Below are 20,989 nucleotides of genomic sequence, written 5' to 3'. Positions count from 1 at the left end.
TGATACACATGTGACTATTTATCAAATGTTTATGTTCACTTAACCTCTCAAGCTCTTGAGCTTATTTTGAATTTCCGCCTAAAATTAACATGACATAAAATTTGAAGCCTCACTCTTACCTATGTACAATTAAGTAAATAAATAAAATTGGGGTAATTTTAAAGGAAACCCTTAAAATAACAAAAACAAATGCAAAAAAAATCATAAATATTATTGTATGTGTCCAAAATATGATAAAAATCCAGACGTTTTTGGTGTTTTTGAATCTGCATAGTGCATAACTAAGGCTCTGTGTGCTCTGGAATTCTTTTGCAGAGTACTCCCCCCATCCCAGATAAGGATAGGATAAGAATAGTTAGAAGTGAGGAGATGGGGATGCTGGAACAGCTGTTATGGAACAGAGGTAAGTCTGCTGTATATATACCTCTTATCTTGTTAATTGAGTTGATTAGCTGAATGTGCTCCTCCTCTGTTAATTAGGTTAATTATTTTAAAATGCTTCTCCCAAACTTTGTTAATGAAACATCATTTAAAGGCATAATATGTAAGATTTTTACATTAAAATATCCAAAAATCACTAGCACAGTGTTATATATTTTGTTCAGTTGTGTACTTACTACTTATAATATCCCAAATGTTTCCAACAATGTTTCAAATCTAGAGAAATTTGCCACTTTAACCAGTGTAACAACACGTGTCATTGCGTCACCTGTCAAGTATCCGCGTTACCCTTGATTTCCGGTCCTATTTGCATAAAACCATGGAAACATTAATATATTATGCATTTTATTAGACAGGTAAGCTACTGTTTGGATACCTTTATTGTCTGAAAACAGGGATGCAAAAACTGTCGTAGAAATTCCCCTACGCACATGACAGTAGTTTTTTAACTTTAGTGGCCTATTAAACTATGTGTGCCTGGGCTACCACACCGAATGGCTTAACTGTAGTGACCTACATTGCACATTCCTGCTCCCTCATTTCGTAACATGAAGATGTCTTTTCAATGCAATAAAGTGGGTTCAAATATGAAATGGATATGCAGTTATAGAGTATGTGATGATGATGACTGGCTTAGATGATTGAGTGATGAAACAGACAGGAGAACCGACACAGCCTTATCATAGGTTATTTGAGCTGCATCTGCTTCTGCTGGTGCATCTGATGTTTCCTGGAATAGTGACATGGATCGAGCTCAGGGCTTAAAGCACTGCTGATACTCAAGAGCTTTCTGGACAAAAAAAAAAAAAAACCCTGCACAACTTTGATTAGTTTTTACTTTCACACTCACTGCTCTCTCTGATGTACACAAATATGTGCCAGTTTGAAATTAACACAGTTTGCACAGAATTCATCATGGTATTGATGACTTCACACACAATTTAGACATTTAGAGTTGCACTATTCTCTTTAATTAAATAATTAAATACATTCATAATAAAAAAGTAATATGACAATGGCTGAATCTTGTCTTCTTCCACTGAATAAAGATATTAATATTTTTATAATTCTACTCTACTTGTTCTCAGATATGATGGTGACGTAGGCTTCCACTTCACTCAGAATGTCATTGTAAGAGTCACATGGTGGCTTCAGAACAGACAGGGCTTCTTCCATTAACTCTACGACTTCATCCAGGCTCTTTTCTCCTGATCCACACAGAAGCTCAGTGATTCTTGCACTGCTCTGCACTAGATCTCCCAGAGCAAATAACAGAACAGGCTGAAATCCATTCTGTTCCACTGGAGGTATTACACTCCCCAGATCACTGTTTGCCAGTTGAACAGCGACTACAGGACCGCAGACGTTCCCCAAGAGTTCCATGGTCTTCTGATGCAGATCCTTTATCAGTGCAGCCTTGTCCTTCAGTGACGCTCCGGAGAAGGCAATCCGTTCATAAAGAGCAGGTTCAATGCTCTTACGGACATGTTTCTTCTCCTTCTCAGAAACATCCAGGATCAGGCACACAACATTTCTCATTCTGGCGCAGTTTTCCTCAATGCTTTCATTTTCAGAGACCGCAGGCTTTGATTCAGGTGAGTGTTGAGTATCTCTAACAGTCTGTTGGTGATGCTGAAGTATTTGTGCACATAGTGGTGTAGGGTCTGCGTGGACCTTATCAGTTCTTCTTTCTTGAGCTCGTCTTTCTTGCCAAAGAACATAGATAGCATTCTGGTGCTTTCTGTTGGTCAAGACGAGAGCACTTGTTTTAAAAACAAACAAAAAAATCTTCCATTCCATTTTGATCTGGTTAAAAGCATGTCTTAAAGGTAACACTTTAGTGTAGGGAACACATATTCACTATTAACTACGACTTTTCCCTCAATAAACTCCTAATTTACTGCTTAATAATAGTTAGTAAGGTAGTTGTTAAGTTTAGGTATTGGGTAGGATTAAGAATGTAGAATAAGGTCATGAAGAATAAGGCATTAATATGTGTTTAATCTGTACTCATAAACAGCCAATATCCTAGTAATATGCATGCTAATAAGCAACTAGTTAAAAGACCCTAAAATAAAGTGTTACCATCTTAAAAATTTGATTTCATTTTTATAGAATAAAAATCAGGAGTCATTGGTAAAGGGTTGTTAAACCATTTATTTCAGTGAACTGAGAAAGACTAGCAGACTTTATGTATAAATGCATAATGTAACAAATACCTAAAACATAATTTTATCTGAGTACATAAAATGTATATATTCACAGGTGAAATGGTGAAAGAATACATATTTTACTTTTGTTTATGGTACACTTATGGTATACATGCCTGTTTTAACATACAAGACAACTAGTAAACACAGGAATGTTTTCTCTGTTTTCAACATCATTGTTTAATCTCTCATTTTGTACCTGGAAAACAACAAAAAAAAAAATATAGTAAGGAACTAAGCTACCTATCACGTGTTAATGTTTATGATAACTCAGATAAGTTTGTGGAGGTTATTGTATTTTTACTCATCATCTCAAGTCTTATCCTGACATAGGTTATGCTATCCTGATATTTTTCAGATGCTGGCCTGAATTCTTCCAAAGCCTTGTCATACTCTTCCAGGGCCTTCTCGAGTTCATCACGCTCAATGCTCCCTATAATGGCCTGAGCAATCATATCAATCCCTGCGAATAACACCCCAAGTGTAACAGCGGCTATGACCTCTGCTCCAATTTGATTAAATGTTTCACTCATGTCTGTTAGGATATTTATGTTGTTAATTAGCCAAACAATTAGCTCAGTAACAACAACAGCAGTAGTGTCACGATCACCAGTGAGAGTGCCTGTCATTGCCATCAGAGGGCACTCCAACCCGGACTACTATTATTGTCAAAGACTCCATTACCCATAACACACTGCCTGGTCTATCTGCCATGATTGTTCACAGCTGTTTCTCATTATTCTCATTAGCCCTGTTCGTTTCACCCTGTTACTCACTGCAAGGTTTTGTTAGTTGTTACACTGCATCTCTGAGCATTCTGTCTGGTTTCATGTCTCTTGGTTTTTGGATTTCTTGCCTGTCTTCTGGATTACTCTTTTGCCTGTGTTCCCTGATTTGTTTGCCTGTTTGGATTGCCTGCCTGGATATTGACCTATTGCCTGTTATTTTGGATTACGGTTCTGGATTGTACCTCTATTAAAGCTGCATTTGGATCTTCACTCAGTCTCGGAGCAGTTTCGTAACAAGTAGAAGCAATGGCTGCAACATCACAAACTGCATGAATAGCTGATGAAACTAGTTGAAAGTCAGGGACGGACAGAGACATGTTCTTCAGTTTCTTATACAGCGCTGGCTCCAGCTTCTCCTTCAGCTTCTCATCAATCTTCAGCACTTCTGCCTGGATCTCACGTATACGTTGAATGATGACGTCACAGTTCTCCTTCAGAGTAGCGCTCTCGTTCAGGGCGATCAGACTGAATGACAAGCCTAATTGCTTGTTCAGAGCCTCACTGGTTGGTTGGTCGCTCGGAAGTTGTTTTTCATCAATTCATGAACCTCTTGACTTTTGCGGATAAGCTTCTCCCTTCTCATGTTCTTTATATTAGCATCTTGAAATAAAGAGAGAAACAATTATTTAGGAATTTCACTAACACTGATATGAGTGACTATGATAAATATTGATTAATAAGATTCCATATATACTGCACAAGGCAACGCAGGCATTGCAGAAGGTGAGCACGGACATTGTTTGGCTATATTACAAATATAGGTATGTTTTTGACAATTCAGAGTTGCAGATCTACAGTCTGCCTAATGTAAGCAGTCACATTACTCAGAAAAGCCACTCACATTTCAGGACAGCCAGTGAAAATCTTCAGTATTTTAAGGAAACTAGCTCAAAACAGTATTTTGACTTAACAGCACTTTGCAGTATGCAAGACATATTTTTCACAAATTACCATGAAGAGACAATGATTGAGGCACAGACCTATTGTCTGAATATTTTTCTGTGAATTCGTACAGCTTGATTCCTCATGAAGCTCTACTCCCACTCCTAAACCCAACCATCAGTAGGACATGAAAAGATCATAAAAAGTACGAATGACACTTTTAGATGTCTTATGTAAGTTTGGGTCAAGGGACCTGGGGGTTCACAAATTCAATTTAAGTGACAATTCAAAAAAAAAAAAAAAACTCTCTTTATACATCTCAAGACCAAAACGTTTGTGTCTTCTCTTGTTCTTCCAGCCATATACAATTCACAGCACGTGTTTTATTTGTAAATATATATATATATATATATATATATATATATATATATTTGGTCCCACTTTATATTAAGTGGCCTTAACTACTATGTACTTACATTTAAATTAATCATTTGATAAAATGCACTTATTGTGTACATACATGTTTTTACATAGTACTTATGTTTTAAAAACACCTGCATGTAATTACATCTGTAATTAATTTCTGTAATTACATTTATAATTACACTGATGACCCATCCCTTACACCTTACCCCTACCCTTAAACCTACCCATACCACCAAAGCTTTCCCTAACCTTACCCGTATCCCACCTCAATAGCAGCAAAAGTGTTTTGCAATTCAATATGAACCCAATAAGTACATTGTACTTATTTTTTGATGTAAGTACATAGTAGTTAAGGCCACTTAATATAAAGTGGGACCAAATATTTTTTATAGTAATATTACTATAATAGTAAGGGAGAGAGATGGAAGCTTTATTTAGTGTGTCTGCTAATTTGGGAAGAGTTTTTGTTCTGCTCTGAAAAACTAAATCGTAACTGAAAAATTATCAAGTTAAAACTGGTTTTATTCATGTCAAATAGTATCATCTAACTTCACTCAATCAACATAACTGGTTTTTATGGGTTAATTCTGGTATAAATAGCTCTGAAAGTTAACTATTGCAGGTTAGCATTTTTTACAGTGTACATCAGTATCAGCATAATGTCATGGTGATACAGCCGATGAATCGTAAATGAATAAATCAGTTCATACCACTGAAGGCAGTAAAATAAATGTCAGTTCACAGATTCAGAAATCTAAACATTCTACAGCACTGAACACTGACACAGTCATTAAACCATCATATCGTTTATATTCAGTTACTCTATTAGGGCCTCATTGCTGAGGTCTCATAGAATTGAAATGTGTTCAAATATCTGTTGGAGCCAAGTGGTCTGTACCATCTGTCGGTTCTCCTGGGTGTTGCTGTACTTACTGCATGGCATTGTTCCCAGCTTTAACTTAGATTAACGTATTTGATATATAAAATAAAATACATTTAGGGATTGTTCTTGCTTACCTGTTTTCTTCTCAAGATTGTCTTTTATTCTCGAGAGCTGTAGTCAGTGCTGCTGCTGCTTCTGGATGAGTAATAGATGTTGATTCCTTCAGCTGAAGTGGTCACTGGACAGAAAGAAACTGCTGCAAAGCTTTTATAGTCCACCAGGACATTTTTATTATTACTTTTGACATGATGTACAGAACTGCCATTTCAGTGGGCTGCATGTCTCTGCCACACACAGCGAGAGAATTGTGAGTTAACATTGCGCAATTCAGACTTTTTTTCTCAGAACTGCAAATTTTGATCTCGTAATTCAGTGTTTTTTTCCTCAGAATTCTGAGTTTACATCTCACAATCCTGATTTTCTCGCCAGACACCTGACAGGACCCCAAACATGCATGAGATCTGATTCTTTCAGCAAACACCAGTCCCTATATCACACTCTATAAGTAATATGATATCCAGTAGTTTAATATCAATGCACCAGAACTGAGTGTGTTAAGAGCTTGCTTTGTCATACACAGCACATAATAAGCATAGAGATCAAACTTTTCCATTTTCCAGGTTAGCTAACAGATTGCCGTGGCTGGCTTACATACTAGGTCTAGGCTAATACTGGCCTACCAGCCTCAGTTTATTCTTGTTAATTTCCATTAAAATATTATTGCAGAATGGAGGACTTTATCTTTATTTCTGAAGGAAAGGAAAATTCCAGAGTCTACTGTAAAAAGGAGGAGGAGGACAAGGTAATATTGAACAATACAAATGAACACACTTAATAAATTACAAGGACAGTTCAACCAAAAATTAATTTTTTTTTGAAAGTGCTTATGCTCACCAAAGCTGCATTTATTCATTAAAAATACAGTAAACACAGTAATATTGTGAAATATTTCAATTTAATACATATTTGAATGTTTTAACATATAATGTATTTCTATGATCAAAGCTGAATTGTCAGCATCATTGGTTTTTGGTTTAGTTTTATTTGCACAAATATAAAATATATACAATAAAAACAAAAGTACAATCCATATACTGTGCAGGGAGAGGCAGAAAACCAGAAGGGCTTATTTAAAGCCTCCACCTAAACAAAAGCAAAAAAAACTAAATGTGAAATTAAAGAAAGAAAGGGGGGGGAAAAAAAACTAAGTTTTAAATATATAAATGTATATAACTGCAACAAGTTAATTACAGCTTATATATATAAAATAATAATAATAATATACTCCAAAAACAAACCATATATGGTGCATAAAATACATGAAACATCAATAAACAAAAAAGCACAATTACAAAGCAGCAATAAATTGATTCTTTACTACATCTTTTGTAACATATTAAAGAAGAACATTTTTCTGCTAGATGGGATAAACCATTCCATAATTAAATAAACCTAAATCGTATAGAGTATTGACCTCTACAAGTGAGAATTTTAGGAAGATTACTCCAGTCTTCAGTGTCATGCGATCCTTCAGAAATCATTCTAATATGCTGATTTGCTGCCCAAGAAACATTTCTGATTATTTCAATGTTAAAACAGTTGTGCTGCTTCAGATTTTTGAGGAAACTATTTTTTCACTATTCTTTGATGAATATACATGCACCTGCTCAGACATGACATTGATTGCAAAATTATATATGATTTGAAATATTGTGAATAATATAGTAGTACTACTTAACCAGCCTACTTGGCGTCTTTACTTGTTCAGCTTCATTACTCACCTTTGTACTGGTGAATCTGAAGGCGAGATATGCCTCGTCATATTTTCTTGTCTTTTCACCAAACCGCAGAGGTGTAAAGAGTACCTGAAAACCATACTTGTGTAAAAGTACAGATACCTTGCAGCGAAAATGCTCCAGTACAAGTTACAAATCACCAGTTCCAATACGACTTGAGTAAAAGTCTTAGAGTATCTGATTTTAAGAGTACTTAAGTATTTTACTCATATTGAATGTAGGCTCAGAGATGCACTATTCCTCGACACCTGAGAGACATGCCAGTAAAAAAAAAAAAAAAAAAAAAAAGTTGATTTTTTTAGGAGAAATATCACGTTTATTTCAAAATAAAATAAAAATAAAAAACTGAACACCTCAAAATTGCAATAAATCAAGGTCTACACAATAGTCTCTTAAATGTCTATAGACAATCAAGTTTCAGTTAAGTTCAAGTGCTCAAAAAGGCCATAAGTAAACCAATATCCTTCAAAAAGGTCTTGTCAATATAGATAAATAAAATAATAATCTGGTAACACTTTAGAATGGGGAACATGTATTCACTATTAACTACAACTTTTCCCTGAATAAACTCCTAATTTACTGCTTATTAATAGTTAGTAAGGTAGTTGTTAAGTTTAGATATTGTGTAGGATTAAGAATAAGGTCATGTAGAATAAGGCATTAATATGTGCTTAATAAGTACTAACAAACAGCCAATATTCTAGTAATATGCAAGCTAAAGTAAAATGAAATAGTCAAAGTCTACTTGCACTGGATTTGCTTATTTCAGCCTCATCAACAGCTGCAGTCATCTCCTAAATCAAACACCTGCAATTCAGCAACTACCTGCTAATGCATTCACATTCACGTAAAGTAGCCTTGTTGACAAGTTTGGGTGAGTAAAGGCAAAACACACACGATATAGTACCTTCAATGCCCTGTAGATGGCGATATCGTTTCTTTATCGCAGAATGCTGCAGAAAAAGTTAGGTGCCATGCAAAGTGTAATGCATTACTCATCACAAATGTATTGGAGTAAAAAGTACATTCAGAAATGTAGTCGAGTAGAGAGTAAAAGTTGCTATTACCTTTGATACTCAAAAAACTACAGAGTAGCCAAAAAGATACTTAAGAACAGGAACCAATTACATTTACTCAAATACTTTACAGCACTGCCGCACTGCAACAGCTAATGTGTGTGTGGCAGTCCTTTCACAATTTTGTGCAGAGCAGAACCATGCATTGTTCATTTATATTTCTACACAACTTCCTGCAATACAATTCTGATTCTTCAGTCGGGCAATCGCTGTCATTGTACGACAATAAATCAAGCATTCTGCGTTAGTTCAGGCAGGCCTCATAGTCAAGCTCTGCTATCAGCTGATTCGCAAATTCCAACCCCACCCATATCAGCTGATCCGATTTCTATGGACTCAATTGGCAACTCTCAAATAAGGCGCATTACTTAAAGGGATAGTTCACCCAAAAATGAAAATTTGATGTTTATCTGCTTACCCCCAGGGCATCCAAGATGTAGGTGACTTTGTTTCTTCAATAGAACACAAATGATGATTTTTAACTCCAACCGTTGCAGTCTGTCAGTCGTATAATGCTTGTCAATGGCAACTCCGTCTATAAGAGTCAAAAAAACATGCACAGACAAATCCAAATTAAACCCTGCGGCTCATAACGACACATTGATGTCCTAAGACACGAAACGATCGGTTTGTGCGAGAAACCGAACAGTATTTATATCATTTTTTACCTCTAAAACACCACTATGTCCAACTGCCTTGCGCATCCGGTTGGTGAGGTCTGAACGCGCTCTGACAACGGAAGTGATGTCTCGCACTCATTGAAGTATAAGCACGAGACATCACTTCCGTCATCAGAACGCACTGTAAATATCTACTATTTGTGTAGGCCTATACTCACAATAACAACAAAATGTCGTGATTTTGTAAAATAAAGCAATCAGGATGCGCTTTCTGACGTCTGTCTCCATGTGAACTTGAGCGCGCCACCATAAGCCTAAACGAACCGAAACTGAGCATATATTTGCCCCATAAACATAGCAAATATAGCCTATCTATTGAAAGCTCGAATTTTCTAATCTTAAAGAACCAATTCAAATCGAAAACAGATAGTCCCTGATTATGTAGCTCTTATGAAAGTTGCATTTCTCTCCAAAGGCGTGTCCTGCAGACACGAGAGCTTCGTCAACTCAAAATTATGCAGAAAATGAGAGTATGGATGTGCATGAATTAATAACGATCTATTTGCTGAAAATGTGACTTTCGTAGAGCAGTAGGCTATATCACGACCTTATGTCCGCTTTTAAGCATTTTCTGTGACGACATGAATGGCCGTGTGCATTGCCCTTTTTGCCAAGTTAAAACAAGGCTGATACAGAAAAAAGTGTTTAAAATGTGGCTTTCGTTAGGGCAGTGCGTCATATTTACGGACTTAGGTCCATTTTAAAGAATTTAACTCTGTGGCGGCCAAGAAATCGCGCTGGGAAATGGGCTCAGTGTTCATTGTCAAAATACCACGTTTAATGGTTCATGAAAAAAAACAAAAAACATTGGCAGTGGCACAGTAAAAATGCTAAAAAATTTGGTTTTGTTAGGGCATGCAGGCTATATTTATATTGTTCTAAAAATACTGGAACTGTAAAATGTAGGCCTACTAAAAGTCTGTATATTTTTATTTTTGCAAAAGTCGGGGCTCCGTTGTACATCGTTACTAGCCTATAGTGGAACAATTAAACACAATCGATGGTTTAGAACATTTAATAATTATTGCACAGACCACAACTGGCCAACAGATAAGTCTAAAAATAAATTATGCTCGATCCAACTCGACTCATGATGATCAGCTCTTGCTCACGACATGAAATTTCTCTGTACTGTATACGTGTTGGTAGCCATTAAAAATGAAACCAAATACGTTTTCTTTATGTTTAAATAGGCCTATTATAATGTTATTTTTTAATTTCATCTATTTGATTATGAAAAGTGAACTGCATGACTAAGATAGAAAACATCATAAGATGCGGAGTGGAGTGGGTCAGACATGATTTTGACCACTTCATTAAGTTTTGTTTTGTAGAAATCCTTTCTTTAAAGTGAATTTCGTTTTGTAAAAATTGTATCTTAATTTTAATCAATGTTTCATCAACCAATTGCCTGGATTTAATAAATAAGAAGCAAATATAGCTGACAATATAATCCTGACATGGAGGCGCGGGCGCGATCACTGGCGCGTGAACTGGAGCGAGTCTTGTAGGCTAAATGAACCGAAACTCAGGCTGCTTGCCTCACAGACATGAGAAATATATCTATAGAAAGCGTGAAATGTCTACTTTTAAACGAAATAATTAAAAACGAAAAGCTACTCTCTGATTATGTAGGCCTAATCCGAATGAAATGTGCATCTCTGCGGAGATGATGAGAGTCAGCAATGTCAACATCTTTGTAGCCGACACTGATTCAGAAAATATTAGTTTATTAATAAACAATAAAAAATGTCTCCTTGCTGTTTTTTTGTCACATTCATAATCATTACTTTTGCCGGTTCTTTATGGCAAGCTTTATGCGTGCGCTTGAGTGCTATATAGCCTATATTACCTAAACGCTCATTATGGTTTATTCTTTCCAGTATTTAAGAAATTAAATTAATTTAAATGTGATTAGTAAACTAATGGCTTAAATGAACTACTACTAGTCGACTAGAAATAACTTATTTCACATATTTCGATCCAGTATGTCACAAAGATTTGAGCTTGCGCTCCGCTCCCATGTTCTGACACAAACACAGAGAGAGTATCGTACATTATTATCATTTTAAAATTTTATTTGTGTATGACTAACCTGCACTATTTCTTTAGAACAAAACTGTGCAGGTCTATCATCTCAAGTCAAACACCAATCTTCTTCAGCTAGCCTATGTGTCCCACCCCAACACACACCAGAGAAAAAAAACTTTGCAGGTCATATGGCTGAGAGAGAGCATACTCGGATTCAGTGAGTTTACAATGCCGCATTTTATTGTCAGTAAGGGTAAGGGCGTTGTTAAAAAATAAAGAAATAAAGAAATAAATGGCATAAGTGGAAAAATTAAATCTATTTTTTCATAAAACGGCAATTTAAATATATTATTTATATAGGTTATATAAAAAAAAAATAATAATAAAAGGGCTGAATAAGCTGATCTAGCATGTTAAATGGTGGCATCCTAGTAAATGAATGGTACACCCCCTTAAGCTCACAGAAATGGTTTGACCCAAGTTTTCAGCAGCCAATGATACTGACCCGTTCAAACAGATTTTTAACGCGTATTTTATGAGTATTTAACAGGTATTTCACGCGTGAAATACACGTCAAATACACGTATTTAACGTGTTGTTGACGTGTTAAAATTCACGTGTTTTTGGCCCTTTTGGCCTTCCATGTAAGAACGCGTGTTCTTAACGCCCGATTTGGTATCATGGAAAACGCGTGTCAAGAACGCGCGTTTTTGTGTACCAAAACGCATGTCCTCGACGTGTGATTTGCTATTAAAACGCGCGTTCTTGACTATGGAAGGCCAAAAGGGCCAAAAACACGTGAATTTTAACACGTCAACAACACGTTAAATACGTGTATTTCACGCGTATTTGAGTGTATTTCATGCGTGAAATACGCGTGAAAAATTAACGCCTTAAATATGTGTATTTGACGTGTATTTCACGTTTGAACGGGTCAGTGTCATTGGCTGCTGAAAACTTGGGTCAAACCATTTCTGTGAGCTTAAGGGGGTGTACCATTCATTTACTAGGATGCCACCATTTAACATGCTAGATCAGCTTATTCAGCCCTTTTGTTTTGTCTTTTTTTGTATAACCTATAGAAATAATATATTTAAATTGCCGTTTTATGAAAAAATAGATTTTGTTTTTTTATTACAACTCCCTTACCCTTACTGACAATAAAATGCGGCATTATAAGCTCACTGAATCCGAGTATGCTTTCTCTCAGCCATGACCTGCAAAGGTGTTTTCTCTGGTGTGTGTTGGGGTGGGACACATAGGCTAGCTGAAGAAGATTGGGGTGTGACTAGAGATGACTGACCTGCAAACTATTGTTCTAAAGAAATAGTGCAGGTTAGTCATACACAAATACAATTTTAAACTGATAATAATGTACGATGCTCTGTGTGTGTCTGTCAGAGCATGAGTGCGGAGCGCAAGTTCAAACCTTTGTGACATGCTGGATCGAAAATATGTGAAATAAATTTTTTCTAGTCGACTAGTAGTAGTTCATTTAAGCCAATAGTTGACTAATCATATTTAAATTAATTTATTTTCTTAAATACTGGAGAGAATAAACCATAATAATGAGCGTTTACGTAATATAGGCTATAGCACTCAAGCGCACGCATAAAGCTTGCCATAAAGAACCGGCTAAAGTAATGATTATGAATGTGACAAAAACAGCAAGGAGACATTTTAATTGTTTATTAATAAACTAATGTTTTCTGAATCAGTGTCGGCTGCGAAGATGTTGACATTGCTGACTTAAATACGCGTGAAATACGCGTGAAATACACGTATTTAACGTGTTGTTGACGTGTTAAAAATTCACGTGTTTTTGGCCCTTTTGGTCTTCCATACTTGACGTGCGCTTTGGAGTGACCAAAAAAGAAATAAACCTGAAATATAAGAAAATATAGCCTAAATATTAGTTGAAAATTATATTTATAGCCTATTTCTATATAGCTAGGCATACACGACATATATTTCACCTAAATAAACATATTAAGAAAATGAAATAAAAAAACTGCGACAAGTAGACCATCTATGCTGAGTTTCGATTCATTTTTGAGAAGTTCACGGAAAGGAATTGCTTGTCTTTATTTTTCAAGCAATGTTTTATTGTGTGAGTACAATAATACAAATAATAGTTACACCTTCACAGATTCGAATGGTGTTACTCTTATGACCATTCATCTGAGTATTTTAAGTTTTTTCCGCTTTTATAAGAAAGTTCAAGTGAACGCGCCGGCGCCTCACGCGCACACACAACATAGGCTATCAGTTTTAGTAGCTACTATAACTTGACATCGCAGCCTGTTTATTGTCAAAATCAAATACAGTCAACCAAATATAGAAAAAGTTACACTCAATCAGAGCGTTTAAATAATAAATAGGCTATAGGCTATTTAGCATCCAAATACATCGTGCAGATGGAAACATCTGGATTTATGCCAAATGGATTTCTATTTCAGTTTAGCTTTAAATTAATTCGTTTTGGCTTGACGTTTATATATTATATTTTTCATTCTTGTTCTGTTTTTCTGAATACCATTAAATTTAAAAGATTTGTAGCGCGAGGGGAACTAAAATAGCCTACGTAGTGGTGCCCCCCTATGGGATTAAAATGCCCCTATGCCAACCTGGAGCCGGGCCTGCCGGTAAAAACGAAATTTTTACAAAAAATATGCTAAACATGTATTTTAGGCTATTTCCACAACAAATCCTTTAAATTGTTTTATACAAAATATACATAGCCTATAAAATAAATATAAATTATATTGGCATTCATTGGCTAAGCTACAAACAATATTTTAAAGCCTAAACTAAACTAAATTTTGTTATACATTCAAGTTAATTTTACTGCACAATGCAGAGTTAAAAAAAAAAAAAAAATAGTGTTTAAAAGATTACATGTATTGGAAAAAATATTAAAAAGAAAATGTTAGCCACATATTGCCAATCTAGACAAATACAACATATAGCCTAAAGTTTGTCGATATTCTTAATGAATATTCATGAATATTAGCAGGTTATTTAGAATGATTAGAAATAAATTCAATAGGGATTGACTTGATATAGGCCTATGTATTGCTCATGCCTACAAACATTTATTAAATAGGCCTATATCTGTCAGGGTTAGTTGAAATCAAGGAGAGGATGCAGGATCAAATAACAGCAGCAAAGGTTTATTAACGATACTTCAACACGGGAACAGGAACAGAACAACTAACGAAACAATGACGAGGACAGACAAATAAGTGCAGGAGAGTGAGTTCTTTTAAAGGGAGTGCTGATGAGGAAGTGCAGGTGCAGGGAATCCGTGATGACGAGCTGATTGGGTGCAGGTGTGGATTTAGAGGGATGCTGGGAAATGGAGTCCGGGGACGGTGAGACAGACGGTGACAGTGACAATATTGGCCTATAGCCTATATATATTTTAAATCCCTCATTTGGGGCTGAGCCCCCCTAATATTGAAATAATCGACCCCGTTCCAAACATGTTTTTGCGCATGTGAAGGATGCTGTTTTGGGACATGAAAGCATTGTTAACAACATAATAGGCGTAAATATATTTTAACGTCCAAGTGCTAATAAACAATTAAATTTGTGCCGAATGAAAGCCCAACAGTTTCGATTTAAATAAATTTGTTTAGGCTTTTAAATAAATATTGTTTTTAATGAATGCCACTATAATTTGTTTATGGTTATTTTATACTTTTTATAAAAATTTTCAGTCTTGTTTTGTATTGAATACCATTAAGGATTTGTTGTGGAAATAGCCTAAAATACATGTTTAAAGCTTAATGCTTGTGTAATGTAGGCCTACAGCTTAATTTAGGAACAAAACCAGCAACACTTGTGGCGTGGAGGGGTCAGAAATAAACAAAAAACTGGAGCTATATATCAAAACTTTAGTTTGCCAACTCGTTTCGGCACACAGGCCTTCGTCAGGGCTAAAAGGTTTCAGGTGTGTGTAGGTTCCTTTAAGTACAAACAGAAACAAATTTAAAACTTACAATAAACCAATAAAGAAATTGCATAAAATAACATCCACCAATCACAAAACTTATAATAAATAATCATGCACCATCAATAATCATCAAAGAGAGAGGGGGAAAAAAAATATATAGCCTATATATATTGTAAGTTTTATTTATTTATCTAAAAAAAATAAATAAATAAATTATACAAAATTTAGGCCTTTTTACCAGAATATAAAAATATTTTTATAAGAAATCTTTTAAGACCAATTCCTCATTAATCCCAGTAGGGAACAAACTTTTTAAATAGAAAATCCAAAAAGCCTCCCTTCTTTTTCTAATTAAGTTGATGTTACTCCTCTTAGTGGAATTTTTATATGCTCAATACCAAAGTATAAAAAGGAAGACATAGGATGATTACATTCTTTAAAATGTTTTGCTACTGGTTTTGTTATATCACCTCTTTTGATGGAGCTCCTGTGTTCTGTAATACTATCCCTTAAACGACGTGATGTTTCTCCAACATATACTTTTTTATAAGGACACTTGATTAAATATATAACATTTTTAGTGTTACATGTGATAAAACTTTTAATATGTATATCCTTTTTATAAACAGGGTGTTCAAAACATTTAATATTCCTGGTATGCAGTTAATACAATTACCACATTTAAAATTTCCCAAAGGAATTTTTCCTGTAAGGGTCTTAGTTATAGGTTTATTTGGGGAACAAGCCCTAACTAATTTATCCTTAATATTTCTGGCTCTTTTGTGAGCAATAAGTGGAGGATTTTGAAATGTACCTTTTAAAGAAGGATCGTCTTGTAAAATATGCCAATATTTTTTCACCACCTTGCTAATATTGAAGGTTTTTGGAGCATATGTGGTGCAGTATATAATATCTGACCTTTTAGATGTCTTCTTGCCTTTGTTAGAATTTAGACAATCTTCACGACTTCTAACTTGTACTTTTTCTTCTGCTTGTGAGAGCCACTTTTCATTATAACCTCTCTCTTTAAATTTTGATAACATTTGACATTTTTCCATTTCGTAGTCTTCGTTATTTTCACAAATACGTTTTATTCTTGTGAGTTGACTTATTGGTAAACTTCTTTTTACAGAGACAGGATGAAAACTTTGACCATGTAACAATGCGTTCCTGGTCTGTTGGTTTTGTATATAAGGATGGAGTGAGATTTTTTCCTCTTTTTTCAACAAGTATATCCAAAAAATAGATTTTTTCCATGTTAAAAATCAAAGAAAATTTGAAACCACCAAAATTCATATTCAGAAATTGTAAAAATTCATGGAGAACGGTAACTTGTCCTTTCCAGAGCATAAACACATCGTCAATATATCTTTTCCAAGAAACAATATGTGGTAAAAAATGGTTGTTCCTTTCATATAAAACACTTTCTTCAAGTGAACCTACAAAAAGGCAAGCAAAACTGGGTGCCATTTTTGTTCCCATTGCTGTGCCTGAAATTTGAAGATATGGGATATCATCAAAAAAGAAAAAAATCCTTTTCAGGACAAAAGAAGCCAATTCAATCAAAAAAGCTGTAGATGGAATTTGAATTGCTCTTTTATTAAGAAAATATTCTAAAGCTTCAAGTCCTTTTTTATGGTCAATATTAGTATATAGGGACTCAATATCAAGAGTACACATGATTATATCTGATTCAAACTGTGGAAGATCTTTTAGGTATACCAAAAACTCAAAACTGTCTTTAATATATGATTTTAGATTGGGGACAAAATCTTTTATATGATGATCTACATAACTGGAAATTCTGTCCGTAAGATTACCTATACCAGAAACAATCGGTCTACCTGGTGGATTTAAGCTTTTTGGAAGAACATACAAAAAAGCTTTTTGAGGATGTTCATTGAAAAAGAATTGTGATTCCTTTAATGAGATATCACCATTATGTACATCTACATTATCAAGAATTAACCGTAGTTCATCATGAAACTTTTTTGTTGGATCACATGTTAATTTCTTGTAAAAACTTAAATTATTCAATTGTCTATATACTTCAGATTTGTAATCCATTTTATCCACTATTACAATGGCCCCACCCTTATCAGCAGGTTTTATAACTATTTATTTATTATTCTCAAGTTCTGAAAGTGCTTTATATTGTTCCTGTGAGATGTTCATATAAGTTGAATTTTTATTCTTTATATGGATTTCAAATTCTTTTTCTGTAAGTTTACAGTTATGGTTCCTATTCTTAGGAGGAATAAAAGTGCTCTTAATATGAAAGGAACTCTTAAAAGTACAATCAGAAGTATGGTCAGTATTCATAAAAAATTATTTTCTTCTAAGGTCTCTAAAAAATCTTTGCAGGTCCAGATAAAGTTCAAATGTACTTACAGATGGAGTGGGAATATAGAATAAACCTAATTCCAGTACTGATACTTGAGCAGATGTCAATTCAGTTTTACTTAAGTTGACAACTGGTGATCTCTTGGATGATGTTGTGATCTGGTCCATGGACGACGGGGTAGGTTTCCTTTTCCCCCTACATGTCCGTTTTTTCTCAAAGTTTTTTGATTCTGAAGTTTGTTTATTGGAGCTTTCCAAGGTGGTCTTAAGGATGGAAACTGATTCAGATCCAAAAAAGGAGAACTGTTGTCTTGGTTGTTTTGTGTGTTGGGTTTGGATGAAAGTCTTATGTCACTGTCTTAAGCCTACAGCTTAAGACAGTGACATAAAAGACCAAACTCAGTAAACATCATACTAAACCATACTATGTAGCAAAGCAGATGAGCCCAGAATATGAACGCAATTCGTTTAATTGGCCTACGTTAAGTGCTTTTCTCTTATAGAAAACCGTTATAAAGAAAAAGCTTAACGTCGCTTAGCCTACTAAGTGATAGGCTATTAAAAGATCAAATTCTGCACGAATACATTTTTCTGTGTAGTATATGCTTTATTAGCAGGCTACAGCGTTTAATATGCTAGGCCTACACATTTTTCTGGACATCGCTCATTGTTTCTACCTTAATACATTGTTTAAATTAATATGTTAGCTAACTACATATAGCCTATGTATATATTTCTGAAATTACATAACTTGTACAGTCACCTTTGATAACATTTAGGCTACTCCAAATTGTAATGTTGACGCATTTCCTATAAAGCTGCTTTAAAACTATAGGCCTATGTATTGTGAAAAGCGCTAATCAAATAAATGTAAATTGAACTGATAAACTGATCTAGGCTATATGAGCTCTATAGATCAGATAAAGGTTTTTCGTACACATCACGTACAAAATATTTCGTTTTAACGACATAACATCTCGTTTTTATGAGAAAAGATGTCGTTTTTACGACATAATTGAGTGGAAAAAATATTATGTATGCAATACGCCACCGTAATATATAGCCAAGATGATCATAAATGTGGTGTAGTATTTTATTGGCTCCTTACAAACTTACAAAGTTTTGGCATTGATCGAAGGTATATTTATCCATATATAAATAAAATTTCTCATATTACAAATAAAATTGTCATATTGCTCACCCGTCCCGTATTCCACTGTGAGAAATATGGTCACCCTATCTGTTTTAAAACTCAGCGTGATTTACTAAGCATTGTTGCGGGAGAGGGGAAATAAGAGATATCGCTTTAAGACCACTATTTACGGGTGTTGTAGTCCTTAGCGAAATGCTTCATGGGTAATGTAGTTCAGATCAAGCGTGCTCGTGTGATGAAAATGTTCTCTCGCTGTGCTGTGCAAAAGGAAGTTTCTCCGTTGTTTTTCTGTTACCTCATTCAAGTCGATCCACCCAGGAGTTATTGTGAACTGTAACCCTGAAAACTTTACCCTGCAAGAATCAGTAAAGTTGCATATGTGGCGTTACGGACTAATTATATAGACTACGCCACCCGGAGGCTATATCCGGGACTGCCCTCAACATTAAAGCACACAGGTTCGTCACGACTGGGTCAGGTATCGGACCAGAGTTGAGTTTAAGAAGACTTTATTCAAAACAGATTCAATTTTATTCACTGTATCAAATAGTTAAAAACAAAAAAAACAAGACATCACACTTCAGGGTGGGGGAAGGCCTGGCGTCCTTTAAGCAGAGAGAACACAGCACTCACGCGTGCACACACGCACCACAGCACACCACAGCACGGCACACCCCACTGTGAACACTGCAGGTAAAAGGCCCACCACCACAAGATGCTACACTGCTGCCGCCGGCCGCCCCACTCCTGAAGGGAAAAGAAACAAACACATAATTTAAAACACATAAGTTGGACCAAACATCACATACAACAACCTGATTCTCAACACAGTCAACTATCCAAAAGCTGCTGGTTACTTAGGGCGCCCCAGCTACTGGGTTACCAGCAGGCTGAAATAGGCAGAACGCCAGTAAAAATGATCACAGAAACACATATACAAAAAGGGGATGCATGTCACAAAAGAAAATAAAGAAAAATAATTCAACTGGGTTGATCAGAAAACAAAAGAAATTATACTACAAACTCAAACCAATAACAAGAAAATAGAAACCAAAAAGAAAGATCAATAAGGATAATAATAACAAACAAAAGAAGAAAAAAAATAGAAAATAAACAATTAAATCAAACACAATAAACCCAAAAAAAGAAAACAATGATAGTGACAGTCAGGTAGTAGCTACCCTGTCGCACGCCACTTTTAGATCAGTTACTCACGGTACTATTGGAAATAAGCACCATACCCCAAGTCCAGTTTGCTGGATGACGTCAGGGGAGGGCAGATCATACTGCTACACATATATTGGTAAACTTTGTTCCACTAATCATTGCCCGAACGTGAACTAACAAGCTGTTACACCCCGGTCAGAATGGCCGAAGCGGAGAAAGTAACACTGGGGGCTCGTCCGGGATTTGTTCGTCGCAAGTGGTGAGTCATATGGACATTTTAGGCTACTAAACTGAACCAGACGTTGTCAGAGGAAGCGAAAATGACGGAAGCTCGGGAGAGAGCGCGAATGGTGAGTAACGTTAAACACTCACATGTAAATATGCAGCGTTATGTACAGAGTACACCTGCAAATTTGAACTGCCCACACTTAACGTACAGAGGGCTAACAGCTAAACGGATGTTTCAAGGTGCACCTGTAATGAATCACCAGCCCTGCTGCTGTGATGCTCGTATAGCTCAGCATGACAAGCATGAGACTGAAGCTAAAGCTCTGTATACAAATGATGATGATGAGCGTTGTTTTCCTGAGTCCACTAGATCCAGCCAGCGTGGAAGGAAGTCACGGCAGACATTTCACGATCTATCGTCGGACAGCGGAGAGGAATGCGGTGTTCACAGAGAAAGGATCCCCACTTTACAGCCAGGTCAGTTTGATGGTTCCACTTCATGGAGAGAGTTTCTAAGTCGCTTTGAGGATTGCACTAGAGCTAATCACTGGTCTGAGAGAACAATGACTGTGCAGATGAGGTTCTGTTTAGTGGGTGCAGCGGGTGCAGTAATCCACAAGAACCCCAGGTCAGGCCGCTGGGATTATGCTCGTATAGTGGAGGAAGTAGAAGCTGCATATGGTCCATCATCTGAACATGCTGCTACCATTGGAATAGAGCTGAGGCAGAGGGTCCATAAGGTAGGTGAGCTACTCCATGTGCTCAGAGATGATATTTATGAGAAAGTTTCCATTGTATACACAGATCGCTCTGAGAGGGAGCAGGACTCAATCAGTGTGGAGGTGTTCACTAACGCGTTGGGAGATG

General features: G+C 35.8%; 1 protein-coding gene and 1 long non-coding RNA gene across 3 annotated transcripts in view; one reads left to right on the top strand and one right to left on the bottom strand.

Annotated features, from left to right (window-relative positions):
* rbm41 (RNA binding motif protein 41) overlaps positions 1 to 5,755 on the top strand; it is a 33,366-nt gene extending 27,611 nt beyond the window's left edge. For both annotated transcript variants that reach the window (XM_051876789.1, XM_051876787.1), the window contains exons 7-9: positions 316 to 403; positions 1,530 to 2,036; positions 3,010 to 5,755. In XM_051876789.1, coding sequence (XP_051732749.1) covers position 316 — 1 coding nt within the window. In that variant the 3' untranslated portion in view covers positions 317 to 403; positions 1,530 to 2,036; positions 3,010 to 5,755. The remainder of the gene's footprint in view (positions 1 to 315; positions 404 to 1,529; positions 2,037 to 3,009) is intronic.
* LOC127503241 (uncharacterized) lies at positions 3,894 to 20,142 on the bottom strand. Its single transcript, XR_007927055.1, has 5 exons — positions 18,776 to 20,142; positions 8,981 to 9,097; positions 7,472 to 7,555; positions 5,765 to 6,833; positions 3,894 to 4,039 (listed from the first exon to the last, which is right to left on the bottom strand). It is a non-coding gene; the product is annotated as an uncharacterized LOC127503241 (long non-coding RNA).
* Positions 20,143 to 20,989: the final 847 nt, after the last annotated feature.

This window comes from Ctenopharyngodon idella, chromosome 21, assembly GCF_019924925.1.
Source record: "Ctenopharyngodon idella isolate HZGC_01 chromosome 21, HZGC01, whole genome shotgun sequence".
Taxonomy (NCBI): domain Eukaryota; kingdom Metazoa; phylum Chordata; class Actinopteri; order Cypriniformes; family Xenocyprididae; genus Ctenopharyngodon; species Ctenopharyngodon idella.
This window is presented reverse-complemented; position numbering and strand designations above follow the sequence as displayed.